The sequence below is a fragment of the Thunnus maccoyii genome, chromosome 16 (genome assembly GCF_910596095.1).
Source record: "Thunnus maccoyii chromosome 16, fThuMac1.1, whole genome shotgun sequence".
NCBI classification, from domain to species: Eukaryota; Metazoa; Chordata; class Actinopteri; order Scombriformes; family Scombridae; genus Thunnus; species Thunnus maccoyii.
Window position 1 is genome coordinate 11783497 of NC_056548.1, and position 21527 is coordinate 11805023.

At 40.4% G+C, this 21527-nt stretch overlaps 1 protein-coding gene across 1 annotated transcript; it reads right to left on the bottom strand.

Annotated features, from left to right (window-relative positions):
- Positions 1-279: 279 nt before the first annotated feature.
- fyna (FYN proto-oncogene, Src family tyrosine kinase a) lies at positions 280-20734 on the bottom strand. The gene is made up of 12 exons (XM_042388530.1): positions 20544-20734; positions 12634-12890; positions 9534-9630; positions 9010-9108; positions 8653-8756; positions 8149-8298; positions 7828-7992; positions 6628-6807; positions 6110-6186; positions 5503-5656; positions 4188-4319; positions 280-1904 (listed from the first exon to the last, which is right to left on the bottom strand). Exons 2-12 carry the CDS (start codon positions 12878-12880, stop codon positions 1696-1698), a joined length of 1614 nt encoding a protein of 537 aa, XP_042244464.1. The 5' UTR covers positions 12881-12890; positions 20544-20734; the 3' UTR covers positions 280-1695.
- Positions 20735-21527: the final 793 nt, after the last annotated feature.

The window sequence follows — 21527 nt, forward strand, 5'->3', positions numbered from 1 at the left end:
TTTGCATATATTCTGAGTTTAGCCATGTTGTTTTTGTGTCAAGTTCAGCCTGAGGGAAAACCACAAAGACACAAACACTCTTAGACACAGTAATTTCAGCTGCATGTACTTAAGACAGCAGTGATGGATTTCCGCTGTCATTTGCCCTGGGGGAAAAAGAAGAAGCCTGTGGTGCTATGTTCTCTAGAGAAAGCTTAGCAGTCAAGGGATCTTTAAAACCACTTACTGACTACAAAGTGTTCAATGATAATTGGTGAAAGTCATGAGTTTACAGAACAATGATGGCAAGATTGTTTATTTCAAAACCAGTTGTGTACAAGTAACAGACAGAGACAATAAATAATACAGAGACCAAAAACATTTCCCGTATATCTACTGAATTAGGGTAAACAAAGTGACACAAAAAAAGAGTTTTTTGCTCACTTTTCCACCCCTGGAAAGCAACAAAAATACACACAGAAATGTTGTACTGTCCTGGAATGCACCCTCTCACCCAGAGAGAGAAGTCTGATACTTGAGCATGATAAGGTGTCATCCAGAGTTGCAGGTGTTCTTGCAGAATCATGTACGTAATATTAAACGACACACAAGACTGGCTGAAATGTTGAGCAAAGGAAGAAAAAAAAAACAAAAAAAAAACACAGACAATGAAATAAACACGTTTGGTCTCGTAAAAAACGTGTTATTTCCAGTTACACATTAAGGAGGGACAAACACAGGTTTGAATTCTTCGTTCTTGTCATGTAAGTGGCAGTTAGTTTGTTTGGCCGCTCAAGCGAAAAAGACAATCTGAATGTTCAAAGCAGAATTCTAACACAGCCTGCTGCCATTTAACAATGCTTTTAAAATATCCTCAATATAATAAGCAGTCACCCGAACAATGGTTGCTGTTGGTGGGAGGGGGCGAGGGGGCTGAACTAAAAGATACTTTAGGCCGATCTATAAATCATTGGCTGAAGCTGAAATGCAATGGATGCACTTAATATCAGTGCAGATGCCATACACGTTTGGGTAATGGACTCTATGATGCATTAGGCATTTAGTTAGTGTGTAGAAAGCATGAAGGCATTCCCTTACGTTATAAGAATATCACTAAACATGAAAAGGCAAGAACAGGTGTTATAGTACATCTAAGTTCCTTGAGAAGAGGAGCAGTATCGTTATACAGTATTAACTTAGTAAAAAAAGGTCAGTGGACTCCCAGAAAAACTTCTGAGATATTTCAGTCCACAATGTCTAACTATTACCATTCCTACAATTATTATGTCAATATCTGTTACCAAGCCTCACACGTTTTCTACGAGCCGTAAAATTCTGAAATAACTTTGACCTTGGATTAAAAAAAAAAATCCACACATTTCCAAAATATCAAAAGTAATATAAAAGGAAACAAAAAGAGATAACAAGCAATTTATATTTACACTACATACAAGTTACACAACACAACTCATCTCTTTCACCCATGGCAGTCATTTTTCAACTCTGCAGTCACGTCTCAGCGCCCCCTCCCACCTCCAAAACATCCTCTGATTTGATAGTCAGTTTGCCGTTGTGGCATCACCATCTGTCTTTATGTGTGTGAGGCTTGGAAGTCAAGAAGTCAGTCGATGATGCCACATGATGAGAGAGAATAGGTGGTGTCTGGCTCCCTCTGGTGGGAAGCGATGAAATGACATGAGATGAGGGCAGCGGCGCTCAGAGGTTATCCCCCGGCTGGTACTGAGGCTCAGTGGCAGTGAAGTAGTCCTCCAAAAAGGCCTGCAGGTACTCGAAGGTGGGCCTCTCCTCCGGGTCTTTCTTCCAGCACTGCACCATCAGCTCGTGCAGGGACGTGGGGCAGTCCTGCGGGCAGGGCATCCGGTAGCCTCTCTCCACCTGCTCCAGCACCTCGCGGTTGTTCATGCCTGGAGAGAGGAGCGTGGAGAAATGAAGGCAATGTGGTTAAATACTCACCTTTCAAATAACTTGTCTCATTCTCTTATTCATGAGCCACATTTTTACACATGAACTTGTTTCTCATAGGAACAGTGTTGGGATATTTTATACTATGCAGCCGCTGCGGAAAGAGTAACAGAAAAGCATGCAACCAAAATAATCTAAGATCAAATTTAGACTGAGATGTGCGCAAGTTGCCCCTGTGCTTAAGTTTGATGAGGAAAACTACATAAAAGGAAAAAGCTAACTGATTTGGGTGTGCAAACCCTTTTTTGTGCTTTGAACTTTGACTTTGGTTGCAAACTTCATGCTCAATAATAGAATTGACTTAAAACTAATCAAATTAGAAAGCAGAATGATTGTGGTACGGTGGTGCAGTGATTAGCACTGTCGCTTCACAGCAACACGGTTCCGGGTTTGAACCCGCCGGCCTTTCTGTATGGAGCTTGCATGTCCTCCCCATGCCTGCGTTGGTGCTCTCCAGGTGCTCTGGCTTGCCCCCACAGACCAAAAACATGCAGGTTAGGTTCACTGGTGACTCTAATTGCCCGTAAGTGTGAATGTGAGTGTGATTGGTTGTCTGTCTCTATATATGTTAGCCTTGTGATTGCTTGGCGACCTGTCCAGGGTGTACCCCGCCTCTCGCCCAGTGTCAGCTGAGATTGACTCCAGTTCCCCTGTGACCCTCTAAAGGATAAGAGGTAAAGTAAATGGACTGTAAAGAGCTTCTGTAGCATCATGAAGCTAACATTTTAAAGCAAATAGACTTTTTCAACTAATCTCTCTTTAATTCAACGATGCTCTCCACAATGGTGACCAATTGTCCTCATAGGACAGCTTTCACGTGCCCAATGAGGGAGATGATGTTTAAAGCAAACATATATTTGGGTCTGAGCTCATTACTGATCTCACAGATCTCACTGTACACAACACTCTGCACAGCAGAGAATGGGGAGTAACGATACAAACTTTCCCCCAGGGGATAATAGAGTCAGTGCCAACAGCTGGATGAGGGTGGGTCTTGTGAATGCTACATGAACAGCAGCTGTGGCAACAGTAACGGCTTTAGTGCGCCTCCATACCGCAAAAGAAGCATTGGATGTACAGTATTCTGCAGTGACAAGAGTAGCCCACGGGCTTTGTTTCATTACTGTGTGTGACCTTTTATTAAAGTGTCGTCTTTCCAAAGTTACTTGAGTATAATGATTCAAAATCCTATTTAAAGCCTCACACACACCTATAGTCCAACCTTACAGGTTTTTTCACTTCTGTTGACTAGTTAGACCTTAGGCGGAACAACTTACACCGATATATTGTTTAGTACAAACAGCTTGGTGACATGTTATTCCAAAATAGCTTCACCCAACCTCTACCTGAGGAGAGGTCTAATCAGCCTGGGTAATTGAATACACCTGTGTGGGGAAGGGTGTGTATACATTTACAGTTTTAGGCAGATTTTCTCACTAAAATCTCTTCTTAAGTGTCCTCTTATTGTCCAGCCAGCATAATCCAGATGAAAGAAGATCTGACTATGCTGTTCTAAGTCACCTTCAGTTATTACCATGTGCTCACAGCGGCAAACTTAACCAGCTGTAGGTGTGGTGCAGCAAATACTTCACAGACTGTTTTGTCCTGGGTTTCACCTCTCAGGCTACATACAGGCTGCCCTACCTTATTTCCGGAGGTTGTATGCATGGTTGATAAAGATTTAATCTAAGAAATTTATGTTTTTTTAAATTGCTCTTTTAAGATTTTTACATTTATTAGACAGTTGATGTGCAGAGAGACATGAAACAAGGGAGCGAGAGGGGTATGACATGCAACAAAGGTCCACAGCCCGATGTGGTATGCATCTTAACCAGATGGCTGCTGGAACAACCCGGAAATTAAGCTCATTTCACTCTAATATTATTCTGTAACTCACTCTGGTTGCTCTGGCTGGATCACTCAGTTAAATGTATAAATATAATGTCAAAATTTCTTTGGCAGACATGCAGCAACACAGGGATATTTAACACGTTCACACAGTCAGCTGGGAACATTTCTCTGCATAATGCACAATGTAACGTACATTATGCAACATGCTGCTCTTTTTTTAGCTTACAGAGCTGTGGCTAAGGTCTCAGTCGACTCGAACACTCACACACACACACACACACACACACACACACACACACGCACCACATTAATCAAACGAAAGCAATCAACTGGATTTGATGAGTGATTATGTAATACACAGAGCTCATTCTCACCTGGATAGGGCACTCTGCCCTTGGTCACCAGCTCTGTCAGCAGGATGCCAAATGACCACACGTCTGACTTTATGGTGAATTTCCCGTAGAGCGCAGCCTCAGGAGCAGTCCATTTAATGGGAAACTTTGCACCTGGAAAGAAATTTAGAAACATGATTTTTAATTTTCACATCTTTCTCAAGTTGCTGCAAGGTATGGACTGATGAGACACTTTAGAGTTTTGTTATTTTACTGTTTGAACTGAAATTCCAGCAGACATGTTTAGAAATCAAGAAACAACCTTTACCAAAACCTAAGGAGTAAGTAGGTCATTCTGCTCTGCATGGATTTTTTTTCTCTGATTTCATTAGTGCAGGGACATGACGACATGATATCATCCCACTAGGGGGAAAAAAAACAAAAAAACGGAACAATTCCATTATCTCCCTCCCTTTCAGTTTGCACTTGGCTCAGGTCAAACAAGTAAACATTTAAATTGCTAACAAATGAGTGACTGAACATGATGACAGAGTGACTGAGAGTCTGGAAGTCGTCCTGGTGCAGTTCACGTCTGCCAACACGGGCTCAGGGGAAAACAGCGTTTGAGTGATTCGGGGTATTGCTGCTTATTCCTCATCCTTCCAACAAGGATACACAGTGACAGATGGATCTTCATGTGTGGAATATGCACACAGATAAGTGCAATCTGCAGTGCTAAATCCTGCGTTGTGCCCTTGTTCTCTGTGTGATCCGCTTTTGTCTTTTTGCCATGCTGTAGCTGTAACCGCATGTGTTTCTGTTTTCCACTGGTGTCACCAAGAGAAATTCCTGCTTATTTACTGTACTTATTGTGCAAGCATGTGTGTGTCTGACTTATCCTACTTTAAGAGACACATTTCAGACAAAAGACTAGTTATTTGGGGATGGCTTGTCCAAATGGGGACAAAAGCGGTGTCCCCCAATTGGGAAAAAGCTGATTTTTGGGTCAAAGGTTAAGGTTAGGCAAGTAGTGGTTATGGTTAGAATTAGGGTAAGTCTCCAAGAAATTAATGTAAGTCTATGTAATGTCCCCAGTGACCTAAGTAAACGTGTGTGTGTGTGTGTGTGTGTGTGTGTAGAATATGTCTTGGACTTGACAAAATGGAATAAGTCATCTGCCAGCCCGCACACTTTTTCCTCTGACGATGAGGTTTTTTAGAAGATGCTGTGGTTGGGGATGGAGTGAATACTATAGCACCATTAGAGTCAGACAGCTGCCAAGGTCATCACCCTGTAAAAAAAAAAACAACAACTACATTTTCAGACTTTGTGAACCCACTAAAACTGCGACCAGTACCTTGTCTTGCCGTGTATTCATTGTCCTCAATGAGCCTGGCCAGACCAAAGTCAGCAATCTTGCACACCAGACTGTCTCCAACCAGGATGTTGGCAGAACGCAGGTCTCTGTGGATGTAGTTCATCCGCTCAATATACGCCATGCCTGCTGCCACCTGGGAAATGGAGTTATTTTTTTCAAGTGATATCACTGAACTCTTTCAAGAGGAATAAAGGCAAGATGTTGAATAGATTTACAGCCATTTCATCAGGATGAAACACAAAAGGGTGATGCGTACTTGTCTCTGATGTCTGTGTGATTACAGTATAAAGCAATCACAGATCAGCTAGTTTGGTCAACAACACTGTGCTACATGTCATCTTACTAAACTTCAAACCTTTCAAATGCTCACTAACTTTTGCTCCTGGAAAAGTGAGGAGTTGCCTAATAAACCTGTAAGTTTAAATGGCAAAACATTAAGATAGAGATGGCTGTAATTGTGCAAAATAGGAAACAGCTGCAGATTATTAAAAGTGAATTAAACTGTTAGAAAAATGTCTTTTAGAGCGCAGTAGTAACAAATCCACAGTGTACATCATCATAACGTGATTATTTTTTAACAGCGTACCTGAGCTGCCATGTCTACTAGATTTGGCAGTTTGAGGCTTCGTCCTTCTCCATCCTTGAGGAAGTCAAGCAAACTCCCTACAAAAACAGAAAAAGGTTAAAAAAATGAGTTAGGATCTGCAGATTGTTTTCTGCTGCCAGGTTTCAACTCAGATTTGGATCAAAACTGAAGCAACATGTTTTAACTAATGTGACATCAATTCTGGGATTCCAGCCACACATGTTACACTTGTCTCAGATATTTATTTGTTAGTTATTGCTGTGGTAACTGAAGATCTCAGGGTTTCTGAGAAAATTTGCTTTCCGTAAAACCAAACTACAATAAGTGTCTGTATCAATGCAACAAATTGCACTTTCTTCAATATAGTGATGTGGACTTAGCAGGACTGAGAGCCATGTTCTGAAGTAGGACACTGTACTGTCCATGCAGGTGCATGAATTATGTACACACTGTGTAGGTGTGCGCACAAATGCATGTATGTAATATTCATAGTGTCTATTTAAGTGAAACGGTGCTACCTTTGCTCATGTACTCTGTGACGATGTAGATGGGTTCTTCGGACACCACAGCGTAGAGCTGCACCAGCTTGTCATGTCGGAGCTTCTTCATGATCTGAGCCTCCTCCAGGAAGGATTCAGGCGACATGGTGCCAGGCTTCAGAGTCTTCACCGCCACCTTTGTGGTACCGTTCCATGTGCCTGAAGAGACAAAGAGGTTGTTCAAGGGTAGTTCTCCAGAGCGTGCTGATTGTGTGGCATTTCAGCAGGATTTTATTTTCAAAGAGAGATATGCACCATTTGAAAACTGTGACTCAGAGTCTGAAAAATAATGAAGTGTGAAAGTTATAAAATGACATAAAAGTATGTGAGGGTGATATAAAACATGCTGAATACTTTTGAATTTATCAGCTATCTTGAGAATTTTATTTACTTCTGTTGGTTTAAATACAGTTTAGAGCAAATACTTGGCAACAAATAGAGGCTGGAGGCAGCTGAAGTATGGAAAAAAAAACATTAAAGGGCATAGTGTGATTACAATTTAAATTAAAAATGAAGTATATTGATAATGTAGAAATACTGAGTATTTTTCTGGTTTATCAAATTTCAAATTTTATGAATACAATTTACTCTATCGTAACCAAAAGCTTCATTCACAGTCCAAACTGCTCTGAAGAAATAAAGGAAACAACTTGCCACTGATGTCTGTCTGTAAACAGCACATATCTAAAGCTTAAGATGAGTTAAGTTTTCAGACATGAATTAAGATTTGAGCAAGACTTAAAATTTGTTTTCATTTAAAAAAAAAATCCATTTTAGGATTTGACTTAATCCATGTTTGTTGAACCAACAACATGTTCAGATGGAACATATTTTCACCGCCCAATGTGGGACACATTAAGCACATCACTGAACTGAAGTGAACTAAGAAAGGCTGTGTCTGAACATGGTTAAGATATACCTTGTCACAGAAATAACAAATTCCATATCTTCCACAACTGTTAAATACATACAACAAGTTTTGAACTTCTTAAATGATGCTGACATCTAAAGACGCATCATTCATCGCTCTTTATGGGTAATATACAGTAGAGTTGAGGTTAAGTTGGGATTAGTCTCGGACAGTTAAATGATCACACATGTATTTATGTTTTGCAACTTTGCTCACAGCTGTTTATTTTTTACTGATGCCAAAAGACGACGCCAAAAAACGATACACACCCATCCAGACCTCTCCGAACTGGCCGTTGCCGAGACGCTTGATGAGCTGCAGCGACTCCCGCGGGATCTCCCACACGTCTTTGGTTTTGACGGACAGGTCGGTCAGGCGAGGCATGCCTTTGTGGCACGGCATGATCAGTCTACAGCACAGCCCTGCGGCCCTCGCTGAATCAACCATACAGTTTGAATTTAAAACCATATTAGAATAATGTGGAAACACGCTTTGATTCTTTCGTCATTTTAAGAAAAGTGAAAACAAGACGCAGATTTCTCATGTCAGGATGTTTTTGTACCTCCCCCATAAATGTAGCAGAGTCTCACCAGAGTAGTGCTGCACTAACTGCTGGAGCGTCTCAAACTGGGCCCTGGTGGTGATGTAGTAACCTCCGCTGTCCAGCTTGCGAATTTTATAGTGTTTGACGTGGTCTCCCTTGATGTCATCCCAGTCCTGGATGGAGAGGGAGTAGGCCCCTGGAACACAGTGATAAAGAATGAAACTGGCAGACTGAAGTAATTTAGAGCAAAGTCTGTGGTAAGACTTGAATTAGTTTGTTTCATGAGGGATTACAGAACATGTATTGTGACAATGAGTGTATATGTAGTGCATTGTGCAACAGATTCAGGGCAATGAATATGAAGCACCTGCACAGTTAATGAATATCAAACTGAATTTTAAGTTCTGAGGTTGGTCTGATGATTTTATTGCACTACTTATAATGCTACATTGCACATTAAAGTGTTCCTAAATATTTTTTTTTATTCACAAACACGTCTGTCTGTTTCCTAAAGTTTAAAAGCATTCAACATCTCAGCATGTTAGAGTACCTTTGGTTGTTTCACTCTCACGGATGAGGAAAGTGCCTCTGGCGTTGCCGTTGGAGAGCAGTTGCCTCTCTGCATCCTTTCGGCCTAATTTACCAAAATACCAGCTGCGTGGAAGGAAAGGAAAAGTCAGACTATAAAGTATAATATATAGTCAAAACATTTTTCAAACATTCTGTCTTTATTCTTACTGTAAGTGCCACTATGCCACATTTAACAAAAGGCAGCGAGATGGGCTCTCAAATATTTATGATGTGCTCTCTGCCGATGACGTTGCCGTGCCTCCGAGACTCAGAGACTGTGTGTGTGTGTGTGTGTGTGAGAGAATGTGTGTGCTCATATAAAAAAAATCTTACTCACTCCTCAGCCTGGATTGAGTCCACTGGAGCCACATAATTGCTGGGAATGTAACCAGTTCCACCTGTAGTGAGAGAGCGAGCCTCCCACCAGTCTCCCTCACTTGAAGAGAGGAGGATAAAGAGAGATGAAGGATGGAGGCAGTGTGGAATAAACGGAGACAGACAGAAGTAGCGGATGCTCAGATTTATTGGCTGTCGTGTTTCTGTCAGCACACGCATAAAAACAAACTGTAACATGTAAAGCAGTTGATTTCTAATGGCTGGAGCTGTCTCTTTAAAATATAAGAAGAAAATACAAATTGTACAGGATATAGTAAGAAAGGATGGCTTTAAAACAAGCGCTTCACCCGTGTTCTGTAATAGCAGAGACTTTTAGAGCTATCCCTAAAACAAGACAGGTCTGTCATACTTCACATATAAAACAAATACAAATTCATCGCTCAGAAATTCACAACAGACGAAAAGCAGACAGAGAAAACACGACCGCCACCTTTAATGCTGTCATGCAGATGTTTTCACACTTACGTGCTGTTGAGGATCTGGAACCTCTCCCCCTTTCTGAAGCTGAGGTCATCCTCTGTCCTGGCCTCGTAGTCGTAAAGAGCCACAAACAGAGTCACCCCTGAAAGGAGAAGACAGTTACACGTGCTGGTTAGCGGCGGTAGCTAAATGTTAATTGTATGGATGAAGTGTAACGTCGGGTTTTTCACGGTGGTTTTATCATTGGGTTTGTTCATCTGTCAAACACATGGGCTGCTTGTTATGTAATGGAAATAAGAATCACTGCCTTCTTCATCTATTCTTTGCATCACATCAGCTCCGCTATTTCAAAAACTTTCAACTTCTTTCAGTTTATGATGTTACGGTTTTCTTAATATGTACTGTGTATTCAGTATATCCAGATATTCATCCAATCTTAAGTTTCCCAATCAATCTTCAATTGCACACAGAGGTTCTTAAAAAAAAGACTACTTTAGCCTCTGGTTTATAATTTTGTTTTTTAATGTCATATCTTAGATTTTTGACATTGTGAATAATTGTTTTAAATTATTAAGGGAAAGGTAATGATTTTTTTGCTTTGTTCCCATCCTTGTGGATTCCATTGTTATTTATTTGTTATTTAATGAATTTTAAAGCCGTGACAATGAATATTCTTAGACTAAGAATGGATCAAATAACTATGTGTAATATTAAAAAATGTTTAGTGATGAACCCACTGAGAATTATCACCCGAGTCTGCAGTTCCCCTCAGCTCCATGGTGCTTTTTAGCATCTTTAAACTCACTGTTTTGATTTTAACAAGCCACAACTTTACTGTTTTGATTCAATCTCATGACTCTCATCGAGTCATTTTCACACGCAGCAGGCAGCAAACAGTTAGTGACTAGCTGGTGAACATAGCGGAGCATTTAGCAGCTAAAGAAACAGATATTTCCCTCAGGAGTTGATGGAGACAAAACAGAGCTAAAAGTGGAGTAAATATTGCACTTTCATGTGTCAGTTGGCCAAAAACACAACTACCAAATGAATAATAATGTTGCTCCTTGTCTGCTGGATGTCAGCACACAGTTACTGGCAAATTCCCTACAACAACTTTATAAGTTGATAAGATAGTGAGAAGATAACTTTATTGTCACTGTGCAAATACAGTGAAATGTCGTTTGGATAAGATAAGAACGAAATACTGTATATATACAGAATATGTAATGTAATGTAAAGGAATTTATGAGAAATATTGCATAGAACAAATCATATAATATGTCAATGCTGCGTTTACAGATTGTTGCGCTGCCCCCAAGAGGCCAAATAAATAAATAAATATATCAAATAATGCACATTTCACATGACAATAAGTAAAACTGCTTCTTTTGCATGCAAAAAAACAAAGTATGACTTCCCTCTCTATCACACAGAGCATCATCTAGGAGTGGTGAGCGAACACTTAATATTGCTAAGGTCTAGATTAGGGAGGCTAATCAAGTTTATCTGATGCGACAGCTCCAGAGTTCCTGTATCTGCTAATAAGCTTGAAACTGTACAATGATTTCATTTTCTGATTTGATCTAAATCATCTCTGGACAATCAGAGCTACAGTGATTTAATAAAGCTCTGCACACTTCCCTGCAAATGCAATGACCTCCACAATACACTTAAGAATGACCGAAACTCAGAGGCAAACATGTGATGCCCTTGCAGGTGGTATGTGTGTGTGTGTGTGGGGGGGGGTCTTGTTGCAATCTTAGATATGAACATTGCTTAGCGCTGCCCTCCTGGAGTTATTTCTTATTCATACTAGCTGCTGATGCTGACTCCACAGATGCAGAGTGTTTATCTGTGCTGGGATCTACCGTCAGAAAAAAAAAAAAGGGTTGACATCAAAGCAAGAGATGCTGTTAATTTATGCATCACACATCATATGTATCTTTAAAATCTTAAGTGAGAGACCGCAAACCGCACTTCCCCGCCCATCAAAAACACGTTTGCACTATTCAGCACAACGTCTATTCTTTCTGGTCGTCAGATGTGCCTTGCAGAGTAACCACAGCGATAATTTAGGTCACTCTGTTTTCCATTAACTTGCAGCCAGTGGTCATTCATCTTCTGCAGTGAGATGAATGTATCACAGCGCCACAATATGGAGCACACACACGAGAGAGGAATCATAAATTCACTTTGGAATACAGTAAGAAAAAAATAAGAGAAAAATAAGGTGACATTTTCAGCCTCGATGGAGTTCATGTGAGATCGTTCAGTGTCCCCAAACATCTAACTGCAGATAACATGTTGGGATACCAGTTCTGTTAGACAGTGGGAAGAGAGTCGGGTCCCCAGGCATAAGGTGCACCACTTCCATGGTACAGATTTGAAATTGGTCAAACTTTATCCCCTCAGGAAATAGCAAAAATGAGCAAAATGTTCAATCTTGTAATGTTTGGGTGAAAGAAATACAAAATGTGCTAAAATACCAGAATAAATACAAGTTGGTTTGAGGTGAGGTGAAGTGCAGGTGATGTTAGAGAGAGGCTAACATGTTAGTCCTGGAATATAAACCCATATGAAACTGATTTTAATATAATATATCCTCTGGAATAAAACTTAAAACATAAACTTCTGTATTGTATTATGTATTCTGTATTTTTTAACTGCAGTTTTACTACAATAATCCCGTATACTACAATCTTTAATCTTTAATTAGCTGACTAACATTTAATGTTAGCATTAAGTTGATACTATTAGGTCTTTTTTACACCATGTTAATATTAAAATCCTAATGGTAGTTACAAAAGCATTCATAAAAGACTCACAATACAATTATATTTATTCAGTGGGTCTATTTTTTTTACACAGACGTTACAGCACTATACCATTTGGTTCACAGACATGATGGCTACAGTTGGATCTTTCTTAATATCCCAGAAAATGGGAACTTCTAGACAAATATACTGCATAAAAAAGTAGGCTTAAAAGATGTTGAATACTGGCTCAAAATATCATAATCGAAACAGCTACAGTTTTTCAAAAACCTTGATCAGCTGAAGCATATTGGCTATCGAACAGGTGTCTTGCATTCTCAACTTTTACACGCACCCACAGATTTATCAAAAAAAAAGGTTTTCAGCCTCACCTGTTCCTCCCCTGGACCGCAGTGTCCCAGACTGCGAGGACGTGTGGACTCCTCCGAACACCGTCACCCCCTGTGTGGCGCCGCTGTGGAAGTTGTTGTAGTTGGGGATGGTGGTGACCCCGAAACTGGGGTAGTGCTGCGGCGTGGGGTCAGACCCATAGCGGTACCCCGAGTTGTGTGAGAGGCTGGTCTCCCGGTCATCAGTGAGTTTTGCTGCTTCTTTATCCTTACATTGGACACAGCCCATTCTCTACTTTCTGTGGGTAAGAGAGAAAAAACACAGAGATGGAATTAGTGCGTAGGTAAAATAATAGCTCAAAAGCCGACTCCAGTGGGGAAATTATGATTCAATATTCCATTATTTCAGAGCTTCCTCTGAGAGTTACAGCGAGCCTTCTGAAAAATCTTTCAATTATGCTGAAATTAAACACGATACTTCAAACTCCATCACTAATTATACAGAGGAGCATAATGCGACAGAGCTGCAGTGTTTGGCTCCTTTTGATCGCTGTTGTAAACATTTGTACACATTGATGTTGACGTGAGACACTTAACACTGAGAATATCCAGCTAAACTTGCCATAAAAGAATTTAACAGCACTACTTAGCATGGTTTACTTTTCCATCTTATTGCACGACCACACATGTGAAAAAGATTTACACCCAACCGTTGCATTTACAAGTTGGTGTGCGCTTTATTTTTGTTTGCTTTACAAGGAGCCACACACCCGTCTATAGATTCAGAGTTAAAATGCACAGAGAGACCCTTAACAGCAAACCGCTCCCTGGCTCTACGCTGGGTCTCATGAGGGGCGACTGATGGAGCATTTGGCCTAAGCTAAACCAGTTTCTGTAATGACTGAGGCAATCTGCTTTGCCAATTAAAAAGTGCCTTACCGTCTTTAAAGACCCAGTTAAACTAATGCACATTTCTGCTCCCTGTGCCCCCCCCCCCTCCTCTCCTCTAAGCCCTGGAAGCTCATGCAGCCGGTACAACACGGCTATGAAGAGACTGCTGACAGCACTGTTGTCTTTCATCAGCATTAGCAGCCAGCTGACTTCGGAGATGGCTAATTGGAAACACACTTGTTTACAGTTGCTGTGGACGGGGATGGGATGCCGCAGCAGACGGAGGAAGAGGGAAACCGGCGCAAAGCTCTTGACCCCGACTAGAGACTCCGTTATATCCACAATAACAGTACAGCTGGTTGGCTCTTTTGTGTCAAGAGTAATTTTTTTGTAACCAGAGAAATAATCAACTTATGAATAATGTTTTTGCTGGTGAGTCAGGCAAAAAAAATATAATATATCAGCAGCATCAGTATACAGTTTCATTTGGGAAGATTCTTTCTTAGACTCATTACGTGTTATCCTCTGCATACTTCAAATGACATCTTTTATATCTGCAATCATTAGTCGATTATTCATCAACAATAAATGAATCGGCATCATTTTTTAAACAAATATGCCAAATTTGCCAAGCAAATATTGCTGCTTTTGGCATCTCAAATGTGATGATTTTATGCTTTTCTGAGTCATACATGATAATAAATTGAAAATCTTTGGGTTTGTTTGGACAAAATTAGACATTTAAAGATGTAACCTTTGACTTATAACGGGTATTTTCACCATTTTCTGTTATTTTATAGACAAAAACAATCAAGAAAATAATCCACAAATGAATTGATTATGAAAATAATGGTTAGTTGCAGCCCTAATCCCCTCTTATTCATCAAATAGAGTAGCAAACCAGGGAAATATCTGAAAATGATTGTGTTTTTAAATCTTTTCCTAGGAAACTAGTTTTCCTCTCTAAATAATGTGGAATCAGAGGTTTGACCTGCATGACACTGGAGCTTAATGGTTACAAGGAAAGCTACACAGGGTATGACTAAATTCCTTCAGGCCTGTTTTACATTTACTAGCAGAAAAAACACAAATGCCTGCATCGGAAAAAAAATCACTTGTGCAACAGGGTACAAGGAAAGTTGAGTACAGAATGTAGTGGAAGACCAAATTCTTGCATCAGTATTTGAAAACACCGAATGTTAAAAGACAGACAAAATAAAAATGACCTTTTCGGGGAGTGCTCTGGCTAGCATTACTCATCATTTACTACTAGAGTTAAGCAGAAAAGCCCATGATGCTTTATAATGGCTTGGCTTCATTTGTGGAGTTGATGTTGGAGTAGGTAATTACATTAAATCAGACTCTTAAAAGTACCAGTAGTAGTGGAAAATCAACACAAGCACACTATCAGTAACACTTATTACAGCCTGCTCTCTTTTAAACTCTAAACATCAGTTTTGTGTCTCTGTTAAGTTGCCTTTGTCTTGCCTACTGTATGCTTTCAGATATTTCGCTGTTGACACACTGCAGATTTTGTGACAAAACACTACAGTGTACTAAATAGATGCCTACCAAGTACAGAAGTCGCTTACTGTGTACAGCATTTTCACTTTATCCAGTTCTTTATTTGTACCACACTGCTTAACCAACAGAAGAACAGAGCTGCTGCAGAGAGAAGGAGATCATTGTGATTCATTACTGCCAATAAAACACCATAAAATACCCCGAAGAAGAAACAAGCCCCGCGGTAACATTACAGTATAAAGCCCCAGACCAAAGCCGACACCGAAGACAGAAATCTGAGGAGAAGGAGGACTGCAGCTCCTCTGGTAATCCTAAAGATATCAAATAATCTTCCTTGACATTTATATTTACGTCTCCCATCTTCTGGTATTTACAGTGACCTCCATTATCACAGGTATAAATCAAGAAAAATCTACCTTCAAAAACACAAGATGAGTCTACAATTTCCATTCAAGGGGAAATGCATAAGCCTCCCCGAAACAGCAGAAATGAGACTATAATATTGTCAACATGACTTTATGGAGCTGCTGTTGGGAATTCAGTAGAGCTGCAACAATCGATAGATTTGTCGATCCACAACTTGTGGCCAACAACTATTTGGATAATTGATTAATTGTTATTAAAGTCATGTTTAAGGCAGAAAAACTGGTTCCAGCTTCTAAAATGTTTTAGGATTAAGATTGAACGATCAAAAAACAGCTCTACAAAACACAGCAGATTGATTTCACTTTCTAGAGTAATGGGATTATTTCAAGTCTGATACAAAACCTATATTCACATATTCACAACATAAAACAAATCCAGGAGTCACATGGTGGAGAACAGAAAGAAACATCCGAACCAACTTGGACAACATACTATAGGTAGCTTCTGTTTTCTGATGTATTTTCTCTTTAACTGCAGTGATTGAAATAGCACTGCAACCGCTCCTGGAGGGATCAGAGTAAATGAGGGGAGATCTCACGTCGTTGTGCTGCCTGTAGGGATTATGAAAATCTTCCTGCTCTTGAAGTAAAAAGGCCAGGGACTACCGTAGCTTTAATAGAACTGTAACCATTCTGCTGCACAGAATCTAGGCCATCTCGTATTGTTTATATACATACGTTCCCTTTGTGGCGTTGTTTTTTTGGCCGAGAGTTCGCTTTAGTAAACATTTGCATATGAATCACGTCTGTGTGCACTTTGTGTTATGGCTGAAATTGCCGGATGAGTCTTATAGAAATAAGGCTCCTTTGGACATCAAACAGTTTCCTTTAAGGGGATAAACTGATTCAGATTTATCAAGTTTAGCTCAAGAACATTTGACAGCAACAGGCAGACTTATCGCATTTTCACACAATAACAGAATAAGAGTTTCATGAACATTCATCAGCGGTACACGGCTTTCAGATTCAAGGGTTACTCAATTACACGCATGAACCAACACTATGGATCTTATGAAAATGTCAAGATAAAGTCGTGCAACATAATGATTTGTGTTCTCCAAGTGTCTCATCATGACAGAGACACACACACAGGCACATGCTGGCCTGTGCTTGGTGCTTGACCTGCAGCACAACCCCCCCCCCCCCCCCCCCCCCCCCAATAAAAAAAGCAGATGATGGCATCATAGCCGCGGGGCTCATCCCTTCCGTGGCACAGCCTGGGTATCGCATGACCACCTCAGCCTGCAAGAACACTCATCACGCTATTTTCAGCCCCAAATGAACAGCTTGCCTCCGTGAGGGCCACACTAGCGTGATGAGGCAGGTCCAGTGGGGACAGGGTCGTATGGCTACGTGGGTTATTGCGTTGTAGCACAAGACGGAGACGAAAAGGAATGAGTGGGAGGGCTTGACTTAAACAAAAAAAAAAAAAAAAAAAAAAAAACACAGACAGGCGAGGCTGTTATATGAAAACTCCTCATCTTGATTAACCCAAGATGCTGTCTGAAATCTGACTCTGATGTCTGGCCAAATATGTTTAATAGTATTTGTCTACGCTGCTGCAAGAGTCCCTCACATCGGGAAGTAATGAATGAAGAAAGATGAAGACAGCACAAAGCAACAGCACAAGGTTACTGCTACTACATCACTCACAACCGCTGGGCTCAACTGGAAATTAATTTACTGAAATGAAGGCCGTTATTTGGATGCTCTACGGGCACAAGTGTTAATCATCTGTAATAACACACGCACGCACAGAGCGCTGGGAGCCCTAATGAGATACTCATCCATTTATAGTAAAGCTGTGAGATCAATATACTAAATTAAAAGGACATGTCAGGGTCACACAGCGTAACTGATGGATTGAAAAGGAGACAGACAGTCAGGCCTGAGAAACGGACATATGTGCAGTTTGGGTTTGTGCGACATACAGCAGAAAGAAAGGATACTCATTACTTCTGCACATGTACAGTTATTTGCACACATCATGTATGTAGCCTAAGTATTATAATTCATATGATGTATTTAGCTTTTAAATGTTTCTGTTTTGTTGTATTTATTATTTCAAAGACATCTGTATCTGTTTACTACCTCTTGTACTAATTTCACATGTGAATTTCCCATCTGGGGATCAATAATTATCTTATAATGCTACAATGGACACTAGAATTACAACTAATGATTATTCTTTATCATTGATTCATCTGCTGATTACTGTATTTTCAAGATGAATCCTTTTATATTAATAATTTTGTCCATAAAATGTCAGAAAAATAGCAAAAAAAACAATCATGATCATTTCCCAGAGGCTTATATAGTGTCTTCAGATTCCTTGTTTTATCCAACCATCAGTCAAAACCCCCAAAATATCTAGTTTACTATCATATAAGAGCAAAGAAGAGCAGAAAATCCTTACAAATATTAAAAAGATTATGAAAACAGTTGCTGATGAACTTTTCTGTCAATTAATAGTAATGAGAGTAATGATTTCGGCTCTATAGGACAAGTTTACAGGTTACTTTTCTGTATTAGTGTTGCTAAAATGAAGTTCTGTAGCAAGAAAAAAAAGCAGATTTGAGACTGTATCATATCTAGACATGCGCTCACTACTTCACCTCAGTTAACTTACAAAGCTCTCTATATCACAATCGTTTTGCAATTCAGCGAAGCCTTCAACAAGACAGCTCTGTTTAATCTGAAGTGTGGGGTCCCTCTACGCTCATTGACACGGCACATAACAAGGTCAAACCTCCCACACCCCTCTGACTGATGTCACGCTTGCAATGACCTTATTCAACTCCAAAATACAACTTGTTGTCGAGTCTTTATTAAAATTACCAAAAGAGGATCATTTTCAGTTCTGTGCCGTTTAAATGCAGTGAAACCCCACTTGTGTGTTTACTGACAATCTCTTCCTTATGAGTGCCATTCACTGAATAGTTACAATATTTGCTTGTGTCAGACAACTGAGTTCATTCAGTGTATCAACAACAAGACAATGGCCACATTTCACTCTGCTACAAGATTATGTGCACAATGAAATGCAGTGTTGGGCTTTCAAAGCATTCTTCACATACTGAATGAAAAGAGCTAGTTATAAAACCCACAGCTTAGCTTCATACAGTATGTACGTGTGGGTTTAAGCCTAACTGTGTTTTAGCTTCACAATGTTCACAGTTGAGTCATGTTGTTAAATCACTGCGGCCATTGTAAATGAGTAAGTCCATTCAATCAGCGAGATTTGTGCCTAGTAGATGAACATTTTCCAGAATGGGGGAAAAGGGCAACTAAGAAAAATGGGAACTTTTTCTTTCTTTTTTTTTTTTTTTTTTTTTCCAGAAACAGGAGCAGATTCTCGCTCTTCTGCCTGTCAGTCTGAACTAGTTTGGGGGGTTCAAATGGTTCTTTCCAAGTCTTCTGCCAGTGGAGGGCAATGGTCAATGTAAGAATCCACTGGAAATAATGATGCAGTGGGTCTACAGCGATGTAGGTTGGAAGATTTCTGCTTGAACTAAATAAGACTTAAGTTGCTGGAAAGTGCAAACCAAGACACGGGCTACAGTATGTGCTGTACGTGTGACATCTAGAGCTGCAACGATTAGTCGATTTATTGATTAGTTGCCAACTATTCAACTGTTTTGATAAACGATTAATCATTTGGGGTCATTCTTTAAGAAAAGAAAGTATCCAAATTCTCTGGTTCCAGCTTCTCAAATGTGAATATTTTCTGATTTCTATGATAGTAAACTTGAATATCTTTGGGTTGTGGATTGATGGTCGGGACAAAAGAAGACAATATGAAGACATCGGCTAGGCTTTAAGAAACAGTGATCAATGTTATTCACCATTTTATGACATTATATAGACCAAACAACTAATCCATTAATTGAGAAAACAACATGACATCTGCTAACTGACACAATAACAGGCCAAAACTAACTTGATATCTTGTAAGTCAACACCTTTTGCTTAAACCAGACGTCAGAATGAAAACATATGAATAAAGTCACCCTTTACAGAGTTGAATATTTCACTCTACTGTTGACATATTTCATGGGAACCTGCAATTCAGGAGTAGCAGCTTATGTGCCAGTATCTGATGAAGTAGCTTCAACTATATGGACAGAAAGAGCCTGAGGGGGAAATATACATGGTTCATGAACAACAATATTGCAATCCCTTTCATTCATTGATACATATCACGCATGTCAATTGTGCTGTCATTCATGGACCAAGGAAAGGTTGAATACTAAGAGCTTCAGGGTGCTGAGTGCATATTTACAAACCAATACACAACACACTTCTTCTGGTTAACTAATTGCACATGGATAAAACTGAGGCTTTAGTTCCCAGCTCCACACACACACACACACACACACACACACACACAAACATTATATCATCCCTAGTGTTTGCCTACAAGATGGATGGCTGCACCTCCAGATACATCAGATAACCCGATTAGGACAGCTTTAATTGGATATTTAACAGCGTGGCAATGCAATTAGCTTAAAGCATGAGACATTTATTTTGGGGCAAATCAATAGGAGGCTGTCTGCAGGCCTTTTGTGGCGTTAATGTGTGTGTGTGTGTCTCTCTGTGTGTGTGTGTGCATGGCCTCAGTGGTCAGCTCTGTTCTGCAGCGCATCCATCCCTTCTGCTGCTGCAACACAAGAGCCCCCTCTCCAGAATCACAGCACTGCAAGACATCATCCACAATTACGAGTCCATAAACACTCTCTCTCTCTCTCTCTCTCTCTCTCTCTCTCTCTCTCTCTCTCTCACACACACACACACACACACACACACACACACACACACACACACACACACACACACACACACACACTGTTTACCCCCCCCCCCTCCTGAGTGCAAAGTTATCCATCAAATAGATGCACCAACATCTGCATGGTATCTGGAGTGTGTAGTGGCTTGAACGCAGCGACTCACAATGTGTTATTTATCTCCTCTGCTCTCTCTCTCTCTCTCTCTCTCTCTCTCTCTCTCTCTCTCTCTCTCTGCTCTCTCTCTCTCTCTCCACAGCGCAAAATAGGGGACAAGGCGGGTGCACCAATTGAAATTCAACACAAGAAAAGAAAACGTGCTTACCACAGAAAATTCAGACTAATCCATCGGAGTTTGCAGAGGGACTTTCGTTAGGGGGGAAATTCGCCGATGTTCTTCTTTCCTCTCTGTTAGTGTTTTTCTCGCATTGAGAGAGAATAGCGGTGGGATGCCCGTCACTCCCTGCCGACTCAGGAGCTCCTGTCGCCGCCGTGCGTACTGATGATGACGAAGGCGACGATGATGTAAAGCTCACTACAATACCAGCCAAGATTTCCGGCTAATCCATTCACAATAAAGCTGTGGTTTCTCAACGCGTTCAGTAAAATTGAGCAAGTTAAAAAAAAAAAAAAGGCCAGTTGAAAGAAAAGAAAAAGAAAAAGTATTATCTTTTAGTTATAATTTGAGGGTAATTCAACTAAAACTGCATTTGTAAGATTATGTAAAGCAGTTGGGGAGTATTTAACTATGTAGTTCAACTAGTTGAGCTACAATTTGCAGTAGTTGGGTGGTAGTTTAAAGGTGCAGTGTGTAGAATTTAGTGGCATCTAGTGGAACGGAAATGGAATATAGTATTCATAAGAGTGTTTTAGTTAGAGTATAATCACCTGAAAATAAGAATTGTTGTGTTTTTGTTACCTTGGAATGAGCCCTTATATCTACATAGGGAGTGGGTCCTCTTCCAGGGAGCCTGCAATGTTGCACCGCCATGTTTCTATGGTAGCCCAGAACAGACAAACCAAACACTGGCTCTAGAAAGGGCCTTTCGCAAGTTTCGTGGTCACTGTAGGTTCTCCTACACGCTTGGAAGGGGAGGGTAAGGTGTATAGCTTCATATATACTTCTGAGTGGACCTGTACACAGACAGCTTCAGACACCACAGATGGGTATTGTTCTGTTAATACTACTTTCTGGGGTTCGCTTGGAGGACGCGTTCCAGACATGCGCAGTAGATCGGCGTCTACAGGGAGACAACATTGTGACTGCGTGGACTGGTGCAGACAGATCCACGCGGACACAACAAATTGC

Bases quoted from the DNA above. Each gene is read 5' to 3' on its own strand.
- fyna (XM_042388530.1), bottom strand. From the start codon at position 12,880: ATGGGCTGTGTCCAATGTAAGGATAAAGAAGCAGCAAAACTCACTGAT. The intron at 8,299-8,652 runs GTACTCTAACAT...ACTGTGTTCCAG, and splicing joins TGAGAGTGAAACAACCAAAG to GGGCCTACTCCCTCTCCATC. The intron at 4,320-5,502 runs GTACTGGTCGCA...ATTTCTTTCCAG, and splicing joins TGAATACACGGCAAGACAAG to GTGCAAAGTTTCCCATTAAA.